The following is a 19,731-nucleotide window of genomic DNA, read 5'->3' on the forward strand; positions in this document are numbered from 1 at the left end:
ATTTGAAATTTGACAACACTATTTTTCAAAACAAAAATATTTGATTCACTCCCAAATGAACAAAAAAAAACACAAAGTATTTTCACTATGAAAAGCTGTCCTTCAGTCTGAAATGAAAATACTAAGCAATAACTCAAATCTATACAATGACATAGACACTAATAATGGTGCTTCCAGATAAACAAGGACAGTATAAATGTATATTAGAACTTTTAGCTTCCTGACCCTAGTTAAAGAATAGCAAGTGAACCAAATGGTTAAGACTACACAGAATATGCCCACACAAAAACTTCTCTGGAAATGCATTCCTCATAGTTGCCCCAAACTCCAAACAAAGTAAATGTCCATCCCTTGGAAAGTAGATGTGATGGAACCATACAACAGAACATGGCTCAGCAGTAACAAGGATGCTCCATCGTGGAGCAATCTTGCATTCTGTGGTATAAACTTCTTCAACCCAAAAGACTATTGAATAATTCTGTTTATAAGAAACCTCTAGAATGGAAAAGTGGGTTGATGATTGTATACAGTTGAAGGCAGAAACAATGCTTAACTGACAACAACAACAAAACAACCAAGGGATTTCATAGACATTAGAAATGTAAAATCGATTTATGGGGATGACTATACCACACAGTAATGTTAGTAAATTGTACAGTTGAAATGACTGGGTTTTATGGTAAGAAAAATATATTTCTATAAACTCCTTGTAAGCATTAGAAATGACAGGCAATTTGTATGTATCAGACTCTATTTTAAGTACTTAACATACAGTAACTCATTTAATCCTCACAACAACCCTATGAGGTTGATATCATTTATTCCCCTTTCATTAATGAGGAAACTGAGGTACAAAGAAAATAAATTATTAACTTGTCACAAAGCACAGAGATTAAACACGAACCCCATTGGCTTGGCTCTATGATTTGTGGTCTACTCTAAACCATGACTCTATTTGTAGAGGTGGGAGACAGGAATACATAGATATATTGCTTGTCATATGACACTGTATGGAAGAAATTACAAGGTTTTCTCATTAGCAACTCCCTAGGAAACAGGAATGAGGCGGCCTGAAAGGGGCCCTTCTACATATCATTCTCTGAACTCTGAGATCAAATATACTTTATAATAATTCATGTATTCTTTTTTTTATAAATGACATATCTATTTTTACATCAAAGTTCTAGTTATCTTCATTTGTTAGAATACAAATTTTTACTTTTCTCTGAATATTTTTTTTATCTTTTTCCAAGTTTTTTTGGGAGTATGTTTTCAAGAGGTCAAATTCTCCATTAATTACAATGACATGCTTTCAGCTACATACCATCCTTCCAATGTCCACATCCAGGGTGCTCTGGGGCCTGGCTAAACAGAGCTGAGACACACTTCATCAAAGAAGGGCCTGAGCTGTTTGTGCTACCTTGATCAGATTGGATCAGGCCCACAGTAAGCTATGCTGTCAAGTTCTCAATCCCCAGAACATCCTGAGTTCCAACAGGGGTGCTAGGTCTGAAACATTACTGATGACCAACAGAGGAAGAAATTCTCAAGACGAATTTTCACACAAGATAAGAAACCCATTTAATGACACTGTCTTTATTTGTGCCTACATGGTAAGAGTGATTATGCCTCTGGCATATGTATGTCTGTGCAGAAGAGGCTTACTTATTTATCTGGTTTTCTTTTCTGCTCAAAATATTCACATGGGACTAGACTATTAAAATAATCAAGAGATGGGGAATATCTTTACTAACACAAGAAATAATAGCTTGTAACCTTTGAGTTATGCAACAAGATGCATAAAATTAGTGCTTAATGTTTAAACTATAATTAACCTTTTGTGATCATTTCCTTGATTCAGTAAGTTTGAGGGGACCAGCAAGGACAACAGGATTGGTTGGTTTGTAATAAGGTACTTATTGTATACTAACACCTTTCAAGGGCATGCCATGAGAAAACAGGATGCCCTTTTCATGAAGGCCTTTCTTTTTAAAGTTCACATTTATTAAATACTGATAAAAAATGTGGAAGAGAGAGGGTTTTGTTTTTGTTTTTTTTCTGTTTGCTAGCAATAGGCTGTGCCACACAATCTCCTTCGATATAAAGATGCAACAAAATCAAAACAAAATATTATATAAGGTTGGGCGTGTGGAAAAACAGTTTCCTAGTCTGAACTCAAGGCCTTGAGTTCAGTTCCTAGTCATACACACATATACACATAAACACACACACCCCACAAATAAGATACTATACAATCCTGTGAAAGCATAGGTTCAAAATATGATTTATATTCAAATTCCAGATCTGTCACTACCAGCTATATGACCTTGGACAAACTGGATTCCCAAATCATCTTTTTTTAAGGTGGGAAAAGGGAATCACACTACCACTCTACCTGTGGTAGTCAGTTAACTGTAGCAACTAGTGAGATGTCAGGAACAACAATCCCGTCTCCCCTCCGGAGATGAGATTGAGACGGAAAGAAAATCCTTCAGGCCAATTGCCTATTTTCTCTGAATGTGCCATTTCTCTGCTAAGAAAGCTATGGCTTTTCCAGGCAGTGAGAAGGCATACAGTCATCCTGCTGTACCTTTCAAATTTTCCTGTGCTGTACCTAGGAGGATTCCCCAAATTCTACACAAAAGAGCTACTCCACAGGCTCAATCTCTACACAATCAAGTTGTTCTATCCACTCTACACTGGGTTCATATACTTGCCTATCATGCCACATCATTTTGACTCACTTTGAGGTATTGCTATCAGACTTGTATTTTCCCAGAAACGGTGGTGAAAAGTTTTCTGTTCTGACCCAGAAAAGCCCTTCCAAGTAACCATTTTAATTCTCTTAAACAAAACCTTTGACAATATGGTGATACCAGACCACATATGGCAATCCTACCTAAAGAATTTGTGGTGACACAATAAATGCATGTGACAGAGCCAGTGATGATCAATGTTGGCAGCAGCTGGTGACATGGTCAGTTTGGTGAACACCATATGTCTACCTGTTATTGGCCATGCTTGGGACGTCATAGAAGGATGTTAGGGAATGTGTATGTGTTCAGGGTGCTAAGTCTCTAGGTGTTAGAGGGTGAGGGGAACACAAATGAGTATCTATGACCAACACAAAACAGAAGTGTGTAAAAGATCGCACTGTTTATCCTTTATATTTAATTCCTCAAAGTAAGGTAAGCATAAAAGAACAGGAAAGGAATGCAAGCCGTCAAAAGAACAGCAGGAAAGAAGTGCCAGGAAATTAGAAAGATCCATGGAAAGGAAGAAAATCAGCATCTCACAGTCAAAAACAAAATAGAACAAAAATTTAAAAAAATCTGTGAGTGGCATCAAATGCAGCAAAGGACTGAAGGAGAAGCAGCAGGAAGTGATCTGAGCAATAGGAAGCTGACAGTGGTTTCTGAGGTTAAGTGGTTTCTGGGTAGGTAGGTGGTTTCTATTATATAAATGCTGGCCTGTATAGACCTGGGGTATTTAGATCAGCATCTTGTTTTTCCCAGAACATTAAAGACTCATTATAATTAGACTCATTCATTCACTCATTTATTCCAGTAGCATTTATGGTGCTCTCATAAGTGCCTAACTCCACTAAGCTGCATGGGGTAGGGCACCTACCAGAAAAGCCATAATTAAATCACAATGCTCCTTTCTTTGGAGCAAATCTGGGCAAAGTTTTAAACTAGAGACTCCTTCAAAATGAAAGGCTCACTTCCCTGTAGCTATTTTCAATTTATACATTCTTTTCTAATAGAGTAGCCTTTTGTTTTCTATTTTTGTTTTGGTTTGAGTGGTTTGGTTTTAAATTAGGAAGGTTAGGTTTGCTGATCTAAAATCAGGGGCACCAAATTGTTAAAAAAAAAAAAAAAAAGTAAAATCAGAATACTGTGAGGAAAGGCAGGAATGGTATTTTTATCTTGTGTTAGATTTTACCCGACAAACACAGAAACCCACACAATGTAGCCCAAAGGAACCAAGCTTTCTCTGTTTCACACACACAAATGCTTATAGTGCCTTGCATTTCATAACTTAACACATTTGTTTGGCCACATCACTGGCAAAGTACTAAGTTGGATGCCAACAGGAGGTTAAAAAGAGCAAGTCTCAAAGAATCTTCTGTGAGTTCTGAAGGAAAACAGAAATGGTATTTATACCTTGTATTACTTATGTATGTCCACAACTTTGATGCTTAAAACATAAACCAACCGCCCACATGGAATAGGCCATGGAAAACTACCAAGAATCCCATATTTTCAGAAAATATGCCTACAGAGCTGGGCATCTGTACGTGGAGCCCAGAGCCCCCTTGCAGTGCAAAATCTGGAGGCTGATGGTAATACAGCCCACTGAATGCATTCGACACTGATGTGGATGAAGATGAAAAATCATTTTAAATTTAAACCTGGGTATGATGTAGAGAAAAAAATAGAAAGTTTGCCAGAATTTTATAAAAACAAAACAAAGCTTCAAAGGATTTTTGTTTATGAAGACCCAAATGCAGACCTGTGTCACAGAAAATTAAAAAAAAAAAAAAAAAAAAAAAAAAAAAAAAAAAAAAAAAAAAAAAAAAAAAAAAAACATTCACTGAGCTATTACAGGTGTCAGCCCCGGGAAGGGGCAGATATATTTGGCCCAGTGGAAAATGCTTGGCTTACACCACTGGAGTCCCTCACTCTCACCAGCTATTCTCATCTGCAAAGGCGTGAAAAACTTTTCACAGCTCAGGTGGACTCTGAGCAAGCCAGGGCACTCGTTAGTACCAGAATTAAGCTTTATTATCTAGTATGATATGACATATGGCAGCTTCCTAAGTGGCCATTTGTATTTTGCCACCCAGAATAAGCCAGAGTTAAAACTCACCAAGCCATTCAGATCTGTAGTTAGAGGTTGTGTCGTTTGTTTTCTTTTTTCTATTATTATTATTACTATTTTTATTTAATCTTTTTTTTTTTTTTTACAAAATTCCAGTCATTATCCCCCTCCCAGTCATTTGTTTATTTCCTACTTCCCATATTTTAATTTCCTACAGTTGTTTTTTGTTTGTTTGGTTGGTTTTTTTATGGTTTTTCAAGACAGGGTTTCTCTGTGTAGCCCTGGCTGTCCTGGAACTCACTCTGTAGACCAGGCTGGCCTCAAACTCAGAAATCCGCCTGTCTCTGCCTCCCAAGTGCTGGGATCAAAGGCAGGTGTGTTCCACCACTCCCAGCCCTACAGTTGTTTTTAGTGAGGAAAGGAAAAACTTTTTTTTACAGAAACTGAAGAAAACCTTGAAAGGCTTTTGAAGATCAACAATGTCTTTGACGTACAGTTAAGAGGGAGGAACCTGGAAGGCCTCTGACCCTCACCTTCACCCCATCTCACCCCCACAAAGCCCCAAACTTAAGAACGACAGCCTGAAAAGGCCATCAAGGAGAACTACAGAGAGAGAAATAGAGGCAGGGAAGAGATGCTAGGTGTGGCTCACAGTTGACGGCTCTGGCTGGGGTGCAGGTGGAGAAAGTCCCAGCTTTACTTGGAGGACTAGTCACTGGGAGTTTGACCATGTTCCAGTGAGTAAGTATATGGACAACACAAAATAGATCCTTTTTCTTTTTTGTTGGGGGAGAGGTCACAGGAAGGGGAGGCAGACATAGGAAGACCAGGAGGAGAGTGCCAGAAGACTGCAGGATATGACATTTCCAAATAATCAAAAAATACAATGTTAACATTTTATAATATAGTAATATAAATGTGTTTGAAATTTGCTGTGATGGGGCTGGAGAGATGGCTCCTCAGTTGAGAGCACTGACTGCTCTTCTTAGAGGACCCAGGTTCAATTCCCAGCACCCACATAGCAGCTCAACTGTAACTCCAGTTCCAGGGGGATTTGACACCCTCATACGTCTGTATGAGGTAACACACCAATGCACATTTTAGAAGTAATCAATTATTACAATGAAAAGAAGCACTGCTGTGTTGAACCTCCAGATACTTGTTTCTCTACCATCACTACCCCCTACACCTAGAAATCGGATTTATCCCTTTTGGGGCATTTTCACGTTTGTGTTGTTGTTACCACTCTTAGGTCAAAAATAAGCTACACCTATCAAAAGGTTAAGGCTATCCCTTTTTACACAACTCCAAGCATTTCAACACATGTACCCTAAATTCATTAACTAGGTTTTTGTTGTTTTTAGCATATACTAATTGTACAAACTGGGTTTCATTATGTAAATTTGTGTTTATATACATGTGTTCATGAGACTGTACATGGAAACACCTGAACTCTTGTTCCTCACACACCATCCATCTTTTTTTTTCCCTTGAGACAGAGTCTCTCACTGGCATAGAGTTCACCGAGTAGGCTAGGCTGCCTACCCAGCAAGCTCCCAAGCATCTACTTGTCTTCACCTGCCCAGCACTGGGACGACAGGCATGCAACAGCTTACCTGGCTGTTTTCAGGTGGGTTCCAGCAACGAAACTCAGGTGCTGAGCCAAGGCAAGCAGTGTAACTAAGCACCAAGTTTGTTTTGGCTTCATCTTGTCTCAATCTCTCTCTCTTTCTCTCTCTCTCTCTCTCTCTCTCTCTCTCTCTCTCTCTCTCTCTCTCCCTCTTCTTCCTCCTCCTCCTTTCCTCTCTCTCCCTCCCTCCCCCCATCTCTCTCTCTTACAGGGCTAAGAACTAGGAAGCTATGCCTGCCAGACAAGTGCTTTACCCCTGGCACCCAGCCCTAGCCTTTCATTGCAACATTTTAATGCAAGCATATAATGTAATCAGATCACATTCCATTCACTGACCTCTCTTGTACCCACTTCCCCTCCAAGTGGTCCCCTTTCTCATCACAAACTGGGTAGTTCTTGTCCATTTTATTGATGTGTTTGACTCTTTACCATAAAATCAGGGACTATGTAATAAAACAGGGTTCACTATTGGATGCATAGACTCAAAGTCAAAGGAATTATTTCACTATCCTAAAGATACAGGTCATAGGATCTCTTATGCAACTTTTCAATGCAAACTACACCACTGCAAAAGCCTAACCTTTTAAGAAAATGGTAAACACATGCTATTTTAATGACTTGGAATGTGACTGTATCATAGAGAATGCTATTTTCAACAGGGATACTTAACAACAGAGTCAAGGCCTTGGCCTTACCTTTCATCCCTAAAAATGGGATTCCTTGTGGAAATGTAGGGTTTCACTTTCTCATTGGGAAAAACAACCATTCCAGTAGATTTTCTAAAAATTAAAACGATTCTTTTAGAGGAAATGCAGTATTTATTGTGTAAAGGATTTATATTTATCGATCAAGGATACAAAGCAAAACGAATGCCATTAAAATTAACCAAAATGTTGACAGATGATATGAAGTATTATTTGCCTAGTGAGGAAAATCTAGCTAAAGTTAATCAAGTAAGTTTCAGTATATTCATAAGGAAAATACAAGACTTCTGATGCCATTAAAGTCATTATAGCCTTTCAAATGACAAAGTATAATCAGTATAAATGTCTTAGGTTGGAGACAAAAATACATACATTGTGTGCTGAAAACTGATGTATCACAAAATATGGGTAGTGGCTGTTGTTAGTCTCTGTCCTTTGCACCCAAAGCCTGAGACTGGTACCACCACCCAGGAATGCCAATGATGAATGTCAATGAAATTATACAATGCAACTCTGCCTATCAGCAGAGACTAAGGAAACATATTCCTTTTTGGAGAAGATTATATAACAAAGCCAGACTGTTATGAGGCCTACTCAAGGAGGCCAATTTTCTATCACACTACATCAACAACAAATTCATAGGGGTTAAAGTTAAATCAGTGACACTGTTAATGAACATAGCAAATTCACAGCACTTCTCACAATTCCTACACTGAGAAATAAAATCCAAGGGAAAGACAGTATTACTTCATTTACAATTTACTAGCTCTTCCAGTGTTTCAGAGAAACAGGGGTGTAAGAATAGGACAGAAAGTGGACATAGAACACAATACACAAATATCTTGATTGAATCAGCCTACTGGTATAGCTTTCCAGGCTAAGAAGATGTCAGTCTCCATCCAGGCGATGTTATAACTCACAAAGGTAACCTTGATGTCCAAAAATTAAAGAAAACATGGTTAATTGACTTGTTGCCTAAATTGCATCATCTGTATTTGCCTGCATTCTGGTCTACTCCAACTAGTGAAGCCTTCCCACTACGCTCCCAGGTCATGTCCCAGTTAAAACATGACAGGTGCCCTGGAGATTAATTCAGCCAGTAACAATTGTCCCCCACATCTGGTTTCTGGTTTAGGCCAGGTAAACTTCAACTCATTAAAATCTAGTCTACACAAAAAATTATCTTTTTACCAAGAAAACAACACTATTAGGCACTAAAGCTGTATGAACAACAATTAAGGTCTAGGGAAAATGCTAACACCAGTCAAGAGCAGGGCACTTAACACTTCATGAATGAAAGGACATAACGGTCAAGGTTAGATTCTTTATTTCTCTTTGCTCTAGGTTAAAATACATGAGAAAGGAGACCTCTTATGACCTTTAGGTTGAGAAGTATAAGTGAACTCTTAAATCCAGAAATGCTCTTTTATTGCACAAATATTTGAAAAAGCAACCAGAGATAAGCTACATAAATACTTTCAGGCCACCCTTGGGGATAGAAACCTGACCCGCCTAAACAGTGCTTACACACCAAAAAGATTTAAATAAGCTACTGGAGAAGACCTTGGGAAACTTACTTCATAATTAATATATAAATATTGATATTGAATAAATATCAATATAAACAGCATTAAGAACCAAAAACGAACATACCTTAAAATTGAGGAGATAGAAGCCCGTGTGTATATTGATTATACTATCTCATACTGATTATTTGTTATGGCACGAGAGAGACAGTAGGCGAGAAAGATTCCAATTAGCTGGCGAGAAAATAGGAACAAAATTACACATTTACACACAGAGACTTGCAGATTTGTGGAAGGTGAAGAGCTTGGGATACGGATGCATTCTCATTTGCTTTGTAATTCAGCAGTAATTTCCTTCCCTGAGTTGTCTTGAGTACATTAGCTACTCCAGCAGTGCCGAGGTCACATTCAAAGCTTCTAAAAAGCCTCACGACTAACAGGGACCCAGAACTTCCCAAAGGGCAGTAAGGAAAAAGTTACAAGTCCTGAGATTTAGAGAAGCCCTCAGCTACCAAAAAGAAAATGATGGTACTGTATAGAATAAGCATTTTATCAAGTAAAATCCCAACTGATGTGCACAAGTCATTTTTTGGATTCACCTGTGTTGTTCAATACAACAGACATTAGCCTTGTGTGGCTGCTGAGGACTTAAATCTAGTTAGAATGACTGGGGGTTTAATTTTGTCTAATAATTAGAATGAAGGAGGCTAATGGCTGCTCCATTGGTTCAGATTTAGACGGTAAGACATGCACCTTGATAAATATATTAGGATTATCCTTGCATTGGTCTTACTTCTATAATGCTAAATGTGTAAGGAAGAAAAAAAGCTTTTAAAAAATCATTCCAAATCACACCACCAAGCTTTTCATGCTGGAGTGAGTGATCAGCACAACTCAGGAAGAAATTCAATCTACAAAGTAACAAAATAGAGGGAAGAGAGGCTTGTAGGATCTATAAACTGCAGGCAGCTGCAGTCCAGGAAAGGAAGACTTTAATAAAGTTTTAGAACTTTGACTGCTGAAAGTAAAGAGTCCTAACAATTTATGTTCTGATCACCTATGAGGGTATTGTGTCTTCCCAGGTAACTGCTTTCAGAAAATATGTACTGGGTTTGGGATGTGGCTCAGTAGTAGATTGCTTGCATCTACTCATAAGGTTCTTAGTTCAAGACACACACACACTCGTATGTATGTATGCATGCTATGTGCTTATTGCTAGGATTGAATTCTTGCTCTTTTATAGATTCAAAGCATGATTGGCTATGACAATGTGAATTAAAATTTAGGTTTGTTTTTTGTTTTGGTTTGGGTTTTTTTTTTTTTTTTTTTTTTTTTGGATTTTCAAGACAAGGTTTCCTGTGCAGTCCTGGCTGTCCTGGAACTTGCTTGATAAACGAGGCTGAGCTTGAACTTGGAGATCCACCTGTGTCAGCCTCTGGAGTGCTGGGATTAATGGCTTGTGCCACCATCACCCAGCTAAATTTACAGTTATTTGTTGTTGTGCAAAATGCAGGATTCAGGAAACTAAAGAAATGAGTCAATAATAAACAAAATCAGTAATATACATCCAACGTTAATTCCCATGATTTCACCATAAGAAAACCTATCCTGTGATGAGTAATTGACTGCTTTGTGAAACTAAAGACTTTTCTTACATTATCTTCACTATCCAGACCCTTGAAGTTAAACCTTCATCATGTCTCAAAAGTGAAACCCAGCTGGCTATGGTGGCATATGTCTTTAATGGTATCACTTGAGTGACAGATGCAGGTAGATCTTCAGAGCTTCTTGAGTTCTAGGACTGCCTGATCTACATCCTGAGTTCCAGGCCAAAAACAAAACAAAACAAAATTTCTCTTATACCTACAAGAATAAGACATTTCCCAAAGAACAAAGAAAAACCTACCTGAAAGCAAGCAACTCCAAAAGAAATTCCAGCAACGACTCCCATTTCTGACTCAATAGTTGTCATTACCTTTAGGAAACAACCCTAATGGGAGAGGAAAAAAGACATTAAGTATAAATCAAGAAAGTTGTGCTTTTCTTCCTGGTAAGCACTACTTTGATCATTCAACTGTCGACAGACGATGGTTTTAAGCTATTGTTATTAGCCTTTGATTATCATGTCACTGAAATCTAGTCTGTCTCACCCATCCTCGGCCTCAGCCAGTTCCACCTTTTGGATCTCCCATTAGACAGGCACTTGCTAGTTTTATGAAATGAAGTACCAGCTTCCCTGAAAGCTTCAGATTTTGTATTTTGTATTTTCATGGGAGTAAAAATTGAGTCCATTTTGTATTCCATTAAATCCTCAAATACTGTCAAAATAAAGTCTAAAAGGACCCTTACCTCTTCGTTGACTTTATCTGCATCTCTCTGTGGAGAACAGCCCTCCAGTTTACAGCAGCTCTTGGGAAATCCTGTTTCTGAATAATAGTTTGTACCTTTCCAATCTCTGTAATTGGTGACACCACAACAATGCAACTGAGAAAGAAATATGAAAAGCATTGGTTCATTTGACTGGTTTACAGCCAACCATTTAGCCTAACACCATCTTCTACTGTAACAATATGTACTATATACTCAGTGATACCTCTTCTTGATTTAGTCAAGAGACTGGCACTTGATTCTAACAATAAGCATGGGTCTTAGACTGTCTTTACAGCCCTGTCGTAGTTGGCCTTAACAGTATTTGTCTATGATGTCAGTGGAAAGGAAGAGAACAAGGACACATGCTGGTATCGTCCCACACTGCCTTTCCATACAAGTGGGACACACCCAGCAGCCCAGTTCCATCCTTTCCTCGGAGGCGATAAGGAATGTGTTTCCCTCTTGAAAACACACCACCTCTATCTAACCACTTACCGTACTTTGGATCTTGTCTACAGCTTCACTTCTATAGTCTCTTGTGGAGTTGTACTCCTTCAGAGCGTTTTCATAGTTACTTTTAAAGCTGTTCTTAATCTGGATCCAGGAAAAAACAAAAAAACAAAAAACAAATGCCAGTAAGCAAATATTCTTGAAAATACTTTGGGTTTCTAGATCAACTAAGAAATTCTCATGTCTGGCCAATCATTCTACCTTCAACATGTGGTAATTAATTTCCACCGTCTGATTATGGCTACCAAGGAATATAGTTTGGGCTGAAAAGCCTATCAAGGAAAATATTACAATAGAACACCTTCAAGTTGAAGGTGCTATGAGAGCATGTACCTATCCAAAGGCACTGCCTTTCTACACTTTCTACCCTTTCTAGCCTCAATCTTCCTCCACATACAAGTTGGACGCCTACAGAATGAGCCTGCACTAACAGTTCAAGTAGTACTTGAATACACCTTCCCTACTTGATAAACAGCATCTCAGCAGTGCTATGTTTACTTGATTTTAATATATGAATATTATGCCTTTGATGATTTGCATTAATTATGTCTTTTCAAAATGTGTGCAGGTGAAAGGCTTAGCTTGAAATACAGCTTCAAATGGTTTTTTATAAAATATTGAAAGCTGTCAAACTGGGCTACTTGCTAAATCTATTTATCTAAGACAAAAGGATAAATTTTAACATATTATGATTGTCTAATTCAGGCTTACCTCATGTCTGAAAACAAATCCTACAATGGCAGCGACTAGTTCAACCAAAAATATGAGTGTCAGAAACATCGCATACTGTGGGGTAAAAAGTTGTTAAGAAGTTCATGTTAGTACAAACAAGACTCAGACAAAAGACTCAGATATCACAAAGGAAAAGAGGGAGGTGGCTGGAATTCTGAGCAATCAATTTTTCAAATCAATTTGAAAAAATTCAATTTTATTGAAAAGGGCGGGGAAGGCAGTATCAAAAGGTCTATTTAAATATGGAAGCTGGCAGTGGGGCTGGTAGTTTGGGTTTTTTTTTTGTTTGTTTGTTTTCCATAAGGAATAGGAAAAGTATAAACAGCGAAGGCCAGTTCTGAGAAACAAAAACGTAATAGAATATATATAAGAATTTTCTAGGAAAACCAAGAGCAGTCTAAAGAAATCAAGGACTCACTCACCAGTTTCAGCATCCAGGCAGAGGCTCGACAGGTAGCAAAACAACCAAAGGTGCCCAAGAGAATAATGACAGTGCCTGTGCCGATGAGCACGAAAGGCACATTGGTGGCCTTCTCATTTAGGAGGGAAAAATAATTTTCCAGGCCCACCTTGCCCCAAATACCAACGGCAAGAAGGATGACACCAGTGATCTATGTGAGAAATCAGAGAAAGAAACAATCAGACACCATACAAGCTTGAGACTTCGATCATTAACCCAGGAAGCGTCTAAGACACAATGCCTGTGAGAATTGATTAACAGTCCAGTTGCCACAGCACAGTGGCTAGGATATGGGGGCATGGGGTGGGTAAATATGGAAGAGGTAGGAAAGGGTTCTGCAAATAAAGGCGGATTGTGGACAAGGCATCATCTCAAAACTGCATAAATCCATCTGTTTCATTGTGTAAATGCATTCCATTCCCCATGGCATACGTGTCTAGAAATCAAAATTTCCTCGATCAATTGACTCCAGTCGGAGAAAGAAAACCATCTTGTAAGAGGGGAGGGTTAAAAGCGTTTCTGGATTCCAGAAACTTCTCGAATCCCCCATCCCCAATTTTGGGATGGACATAGGATACAAAGGGATAGTACACAAAAGAAAACCCAAGGAGAGACTGGCAGGAATAGATTCACGCCATACTTACCTGTGAAAAACTCCCCTCTTATGAAGCAGTGAAAAGAGAGATACTATTATGTAAAAGACCCCTTAAAGGAAAGGTTTAGGGGCACCTCGTGTGCTCTAGGGGCCTTACTCCTTTCTTCATCTCCCGCTCCGACCTCGATCTCCTGAGACATCTGGGTCCTACTTCAACCAGTCATCTCACATCAAGATCCCAGCGCCAACGCAGTGCCGCCGACCCCAGTTCCAATCTCTGGGATCCCGCCACTGCGGCCTAGGCCAACTCGTGGCCGAGGCTGGGGTCTCCGGAACCACAGCCGCTCAAAGCTCATCCCATTCCAGACCCGAGGTTCTCTGCTCCGAGTCACACCCACCACCTAAGCCAGGGTTCCCCAGCCGTTCCCGTGTCTCACCCAAAAGATGAAAGTGTAGATCAAGAGAACGCTTTTGAAACAAGTAATGACCGGCTTCGTCTGCAACCTCCGAGATGGGGACGCCATGACTACCCGAGACCCTGCGCTTCTGCAGCGGGCGATCGGGCAATCAGGCAATCGGGCAATCGGCTCGAGCCAGCCAGGCGCGAGAGCTCCCGAGTTTCCCCGGAAAATGCCGAAAACTTACGAGTATCTGCTACTGAGAAGAACCGGAAACAGGAGGCGATTTTCTAGAGGGTCATTCTTCGGAGGCTATCCGGAAAGTAGCGACATCTTCGGAGCGCCCCCTGCTGATCGTTACTGAAAACTAAAGGTTATAGTGGAGCTTGCTTAGGTATTTTTTTTTCTTTTTGTTAATGGTGGTTTTTTGTTATTGTTGCTCCTCTATAGAATCTTTCCCGTCTTCCACCCACCCCTCTCCCCTGAGTCTTTTTCTACTTCATTGTAAGTTGTCTATCACTGCCCGCAGTGCTGGAAGGTCCAGCCTTCCAGGTCCTTAATGCCTTAAAAGAAATGAATAAAATCAAAAATTGTACTCCACTTGAGTACAATCTTTGCTTCTCATGAGAACAACAGCATAAGGATATTTTCTTCTTCTAATCAGATTCACAGTACTTATATAAAATGTACATAAATACAAATCAATTAACGAAGTGGTGCAGAGATGGTTAAGTGTGGGGTGTTGTTACAGGGTTAGAAGGCAATATCTACCTCATATTCAATACAGACTTTACAGCCAGATTATGTATTTATGAAATACAAGGAGACCCCCCCCCCCCATTTTTTTTCTACTTGAAACATATGCTACTACAGAAGCAGAGGACAAGAAAGTTCCATTGACTTGACTATGCAGTGCTTTCCTGTGGTTTAAATATTGACCTAGGACCAGTTCCTATAACATCCAACCAGACATCTGCAGTCCAAGAAAACAACATTTGGAAAATGAGTTACTTCATTGCCAGGCTTTATACTAAAGTTTATCCCAGAAGTACAAAGGTGCAATACAAAAAAAAAAAAAAAAATGGATGGAAACCAGAGTGTCTCTCCTTCTCTCATCTCTGTGGAGCATATGTGCTCTGTGGAGAACATACTCCCATAAATACTTTGCGGTAAAGTCATCAGGAAACAGGCCTTCAGCTTTTAGAATCTATTTACCATAGCTACAGTCAGGCACCTGGAGCAACGAAGCTCCAAGTATATGCAAGGCTTCCTTCTGCAGCTGACCCTAATCTGAAGCATCCAGCAAGGGAAACCTTGCTAACTCCTTGTCATCCTAAACAGTTTCCTCTGAAGTTTAGATTTGTTCCACGGCTTTGAAATCATTTTCGTTGTAAGCCTAAGAGCAAAGTAATATTTATGTGGCTGAAGGAAAAAAAAAAAAAAACAGCTAAAACTAAAAGGCACATCTTATTTCCAAGAATGTGTTGACTTTCCTTCTCTCCCTTCCTCTGCCACTTACAACACTGCTTTGTTTGACGGGCAATCAGTGCCAAGCTAAACCAAAAGCCGACATGGAAATTAATATTCCTATGGCCACAACACCTTGTACCACTCCTGCCTTGCTGGGCCAGCTTTCCCCCTGCCATGCCAACAAATCCAAAAGTTCAGTTTAGTTAAAATATAGGCTGGGGTCTGGATCCCAAACCAAACCAAAAGGACAGTTAATCCCATCTAAACCAGCTTCACAGATGCTTCTCTGGGCCATAAGATGGGTTTCTTCTTTCAAGTATTACTAGTGACTGCAATGCCAAGCACCAAGTACCAAGCCCTGCTGCTAAGCCCTTCATACCTCTTACCTCGTACCTCCATCACAAAAGTCCTATTGTGAGCTCAGAGCTAGTACCCTCCTCATTTTACAGATGGACAACCAGGCTCAAAGAGCCTGAGTACCTTGCCTAAGACTAAGCCCAGCATACCTCTCTTTCCTGCATCAGACACGGGACACTCTTTGCAGTGAGATATGACTAATATAAAAACAAACACCTATCATGACTCAGATGGAGCCAAGATTGTTGCTGCTTAGACTTTGAATCACAAATGGGGGCTCTCCAGAGTCCCTGAAGGTCCTGCTGCCACCAGTTCCTCCTTGCTCTTGGGGAGGGGGAACAGTTCAATTTTGCTTTTGCCTTTGCTCCCACAGTCCAATCACCCAGGTCGTGACACTGTCTCTGAGTGGGGAGGCAGAGCATCCATTTTTTTCTTCTTTTTCTAGTTCAATTGGTTATTTTCTCCACATTTTGGGCAACAATACACTTGAAGCCAAAAAATGTAAGAAAATATTTTCCTTAAATATTTTGCTACTTTGTTACATTCAACATTTAGTGGGGGATTTGTGTCTCTTTCCTATCAAATTCCTTTAACTTTCAAGATTAGGTTTAAATGGTTTTCTTTGGCACACATCAGGTATGGGGAACATCAGAAACAAGAGGTCACTTTGAAGTCAGATCTCTTCTGTGGCACGCCAATCCCTAACCCCCAAGCTCTATTAAACCCTCATTCCCCACTGCCTTGCCAACATGAATTGTCTATTCCACACTAAGCCAATAAGATTATCCTCTGAACAAGGCTTGTTTCCTGTTCCCTGCCAACCTTTGAAAATGAAAGCTATTTCCTGTTCTCAAAGTCCCCCATCACCACATCCCACTGACAATGTTCTCTCTCCCACATCCCAAACCCTCTAACATTAGTTTGTACTTGTACTCTGACCACACTCTGATATTAATTTAGACCATCAGTCACTTACTGTAGTACCTACTCACCTACTCTACATCCTGCTACCTAGATGTCCAGAAACTACAGAAGAGCCTGTGGGACAGGGACAGTGCACCTCCTTTTAAACCCTCTGAGCACAATGCTTCATTAATGACCTCATCCAGTTTTCAGCCAATCCCTGTTCAGCATATGGCTCAGTAAGATCATGGCTGGTCTAGAAGTAACAGCATATTAGTTACTCAAGTACTATTTAACTTATTTTTTTTTTTTAAGAAAAAAAAAGTCTAGATCATCCCAGTACTTCACTGTAACAAACAGGGAAATTAATTTGAGTGGTTATATATTGGCTTCAGGCATTCCTATACTGTCTTTGAAACCAGAAAAAGCCAGAGTACATTTGACCATTTGTTCACATAACCTTAGCATTTTACTTCTCTTTTCTTACATGCCCCCACCTTCCCTTGGCTAAAGACATAGGATAAAATTAAAAAGCATCTCCCAGTTATTTTCTTAACATTTAAAATAGGATGTTACACCATCTTATACATTACAACTTCATCAATTTCTCCACATAGTGTTAAAACTTACTTTCCCAAATGGTTACATCCTTTTATCCCTTATCAGCTCTTTGAAGTTCTCACTATTTCTTCTTTAGTTGTCTGTTCTATGTCTATTTTTTATATTCACTTGTTACTTATTAAGAGAAGGTCTACTATGTAGCCCTGATTGGCCTGCTATACAGACCAAAATGGCTTTAAACTAGTAGACATCTGCCTGCTTCTCCCTTTTGAGTGCTGGGATCAATGGCATGTATCACCACTCCTGGCTTTATTTATTTTTACTTGTGTGAGTGTTTAGCCTGTATATTATATACCTCCTTGAGCTTCATTGAGATCACAAGTAACTTTATTTAATATTTTAAAGAGAACAACCCTTATTGAATGTTTAAAGGCTTCATATTAACATTCTTAAGTTGAAAATGATATCGGACTTTAGTACATTGAGTATGTATTTTGTCTGTATTCTCATCTTATCTTTCTAACCGAACACAAAGAGAAGTGGGTTTTGTTTGTTTACTCCAAAGTATTTAGCATAGTAATTTTTCACACAGAGTTGGTGCTGCAGACATGTGTATATGTGTGTTGGGGGTGTATTTTACTCCAGGTATTCTGAATAAGACATAATACTCATTCTTGTGCTTCATGGGAATGATATCCCTTCTCATATGCCCTTATATTCATGAGGCCTTCTGGGACAGCCTCATCTTAGTCTGTGCCAAGCTCTCTGTTGGGTGCTGGAAATATAAAGAAGAGTGGAGATAAAAACCTGGCCCACTAGGCCCTCACAGTCTATTAGAGATCAGGCATAAGTCAAGAACAATGGCGATGACTGTGATGAGTATAAAATTATTGAGATGTATGCAAATTATGCCGTGGGAGGACAAAGAAGAAAAGTAAACTCCCTCTGACTGGCTGAGCTGGAGCTTCTCAGAGGGCCAAGAATAGAGGGAGGGATTTTGTGTGTGCAAAAATCATAGAAGTGTCAATGGAAGGGATCAAAACTCAGTGTGTTGGAGATGGGATAGGTAATGGGATGAATTCTCCAAACTAGGCTGAAGACAGATGTGGACTTGTTTATAGAGGGACAGTATGGCATGTTAGGTCATACTGGGGACTCAGACTGTTCCCTATGCCAAGTCAGAGGCAGAGCCAGTGCCAGTGAAGAAGTTATTTTAGAAAGCAAACAATCTGCTTAAAATTTATTATTATTATTATTCCTTCTCCTACCCCTCAATACACAGACACACACATACACACACACAGAGAGAGAGACAGAGACAGAGAGACAGAGAGAGATCATATATTCACTTTTTCCTAGTCATGACTTTGGATCTGGTCCTAACCTACATATTTAACTTTCTTTAATGTAACTCCCCAGAACCATCTTACCCATCAACCCTCAATAACCTAAGAGTGGACCTCAGTTTATATCATTTTCTTTGCCTGAGAATACACCAAAGTCTCTTACCACTCCTACCTCCCCACTTCTAGCCTCTGCCTAGAGTCCACAGAAACTACACTATAGTTTTTGGTACTTTATTGCTATTGGAGTTGTATCGTTTTCCAATTGTCTGGGCCATCCTTCTCTCCAATACTCAAATTCTCTGGGAACTAGATGCAAGTCCTGTAAGATTAAAGAAACCACATTCTTTGCCCAACAGCAGTTCATTGATGCTTACCTTATTTGATCTGAGCAACAAAAATTCCCTAAGCACATTCAGTGGTCATTAAATACATTTTTCTTTGATATTATTTTGTTTTTGTTTTTGTGTCACTGAAGTTTTTCAAGTGTCTAGAGAAATATGTTGCACATAATAGATGCTTGATATATATTTGTTGAATTAATTATAAATGAATATCAAGATATCAGGGATTTTATCTGTTTTATTCGCCATTCTGCCCACCACTCTTTCACATTTTATTGAATATTTATTTATTGTTTATATATAAGTTTATTAAATAAATTATAAATAATTTATAAGGTAATATTTTATTAAATAATGAGGCAAAATTATGCCTTTTATTTTTTGATATTGTGCCACACTTTTGAACCATTGCTAGATATTCAATACATATATGTAACTTGTGATTTGGAAATGAAATCTATTTTCATGCTTACTATTGAACTTTGTAAAATTACAGACCCAATTCTTCTCTTGAAGATCAAGAAGCTGTTACCAATGTACTTACATACATGGAGCAAAAAAAAAAAAAATATTTTCTTACAACTACTGATTTTTTTTTCTTTAGAAAAAGTACAGATTCTTAGTGAGGTGTGGTGGCACACAATATAATCCCAGCCCTTAGGAGGCAGAGGCAGGCAGATCTCTGAGTTCAAGGCCAACCTGGTGTATGTAGTGAGTTCCAGGACAGCCAGGGCTACACAGAGAAACCTTGACTTGAAAAAAAATCAAACAAACAAACAACAACAACAAAAACCCAATTCTTTTACAATTGTACACAGATTTTTAAAATGTACTTTGTTACACACAAATATTATTTACATACAACCTACTGACCCCATTTAATGTTGGTCATGTGCATACATTCAGTGCTGAACACTTAGGACTGAATAAGAGGTTTCTGCATTTGAGAGGAAGTTGCAAGGGTAGGGAAGGAGCACTGGAGAGGGGAGGGAGGGGTGGAATTA

General features: G+C 39.1%; 1 protein-coding gene across 3 annotated transcripts; it reads right to left on the minus strand.

Moving 5' to 3' along the window:
• Positions 1-7,252: 7,252 nt before the first annotated feature.
• Tspan6 (tetraspanin 6) lies at positions 7,253-16,616 on the minus strand. Of its 3 annotated transcripts, XM_076919064.1 has the most exons (9): positions 16,569-16,616; positions 13,997-14,116; positions 12,719-12,907; positions 12,276-12,350; positions 11,550-11,648; positions 11,034-11,168; positions 10,591-10,674; positions 8,812-8,918; positions 7,902-8,087 (listed from the first exon to the last, which is right to left on the minus strand). In XM_076919064.1, the coding sequence occupies exons 3-8, from the start codon at positions 12,728-12,730 to the stop codon at positions 8,850-8,852; spliced, it is 474 nt and encodes a 157-aa protein (XP_076775179.1). In that variant the 5' UTR covers positions 12,731-12,907; positions 13,997-14,116; positions 16,569-16,616; the 3' UTR covers positions 7,902-8,087; positions 8,812-8,849. The 3 variants fall into 3 exon arrangements, with proteins under 3 accessions (XP_034342039.1, XP_076775179.1, XP_034342040.1); XM_034486148.2 differs by lacking the exons at positions 13,997-14,116; positions 16,569-16,616 and adding an exon at positions 13,789-13,990 and having other exon boundaries at positions 7,253-8,087; XM_034486149.2 differs by lacking the exons at positions 13,997-14,116; positions 16,569-16,616 and adding an exon at positions 13,401-13,417.
• Positions 16,617-19,731: the final 3,115 nt, after the last annotated feature.

The sequence above is a fragment of the Arvicanthis niloticus genome, chromosome X (genome assembly GCF_011762505.2).
Source record: "Arvicanthis niloticus isolate mArvNil1 chromosome X, mArvNil1.pat.X, whole genome shotgun sequence".
NCBI classification, from domain to species: Eukaryota; Metazoa; Chordata; class Mammalia; order Rodentia; family Muridae; genus Arvicanthis; species Arvicanthis niloticus.

What these genes read in the sequence shown, in the direction of transcription:
- Tspan6 (XM_034486148.2), bottom strand. Translation starts at nt 13,875, where the DNA reads ATGGCGTCCCCATCTCGGAGGTTGCAGACGAAGCCGGTCATTACTTGT. An exon ending in TCTACACTTTCATCTTTTGG is followed by an intron (nt 12,908 to 13,788) that starts GTGAGACACGGG and finishes TTTCTCACATAG; the next exon opens with ATCACTGGTGTCATCCTTCT. An exon ending in CTGCCTGGATGCTGAAACTG is followed by an intron (nt 12,351 to 12,718) that starts GTGAGTGAGTCC and finishes TTTACCCCACAG; the next exon opens with TATGCGATGTTTCTGACACT.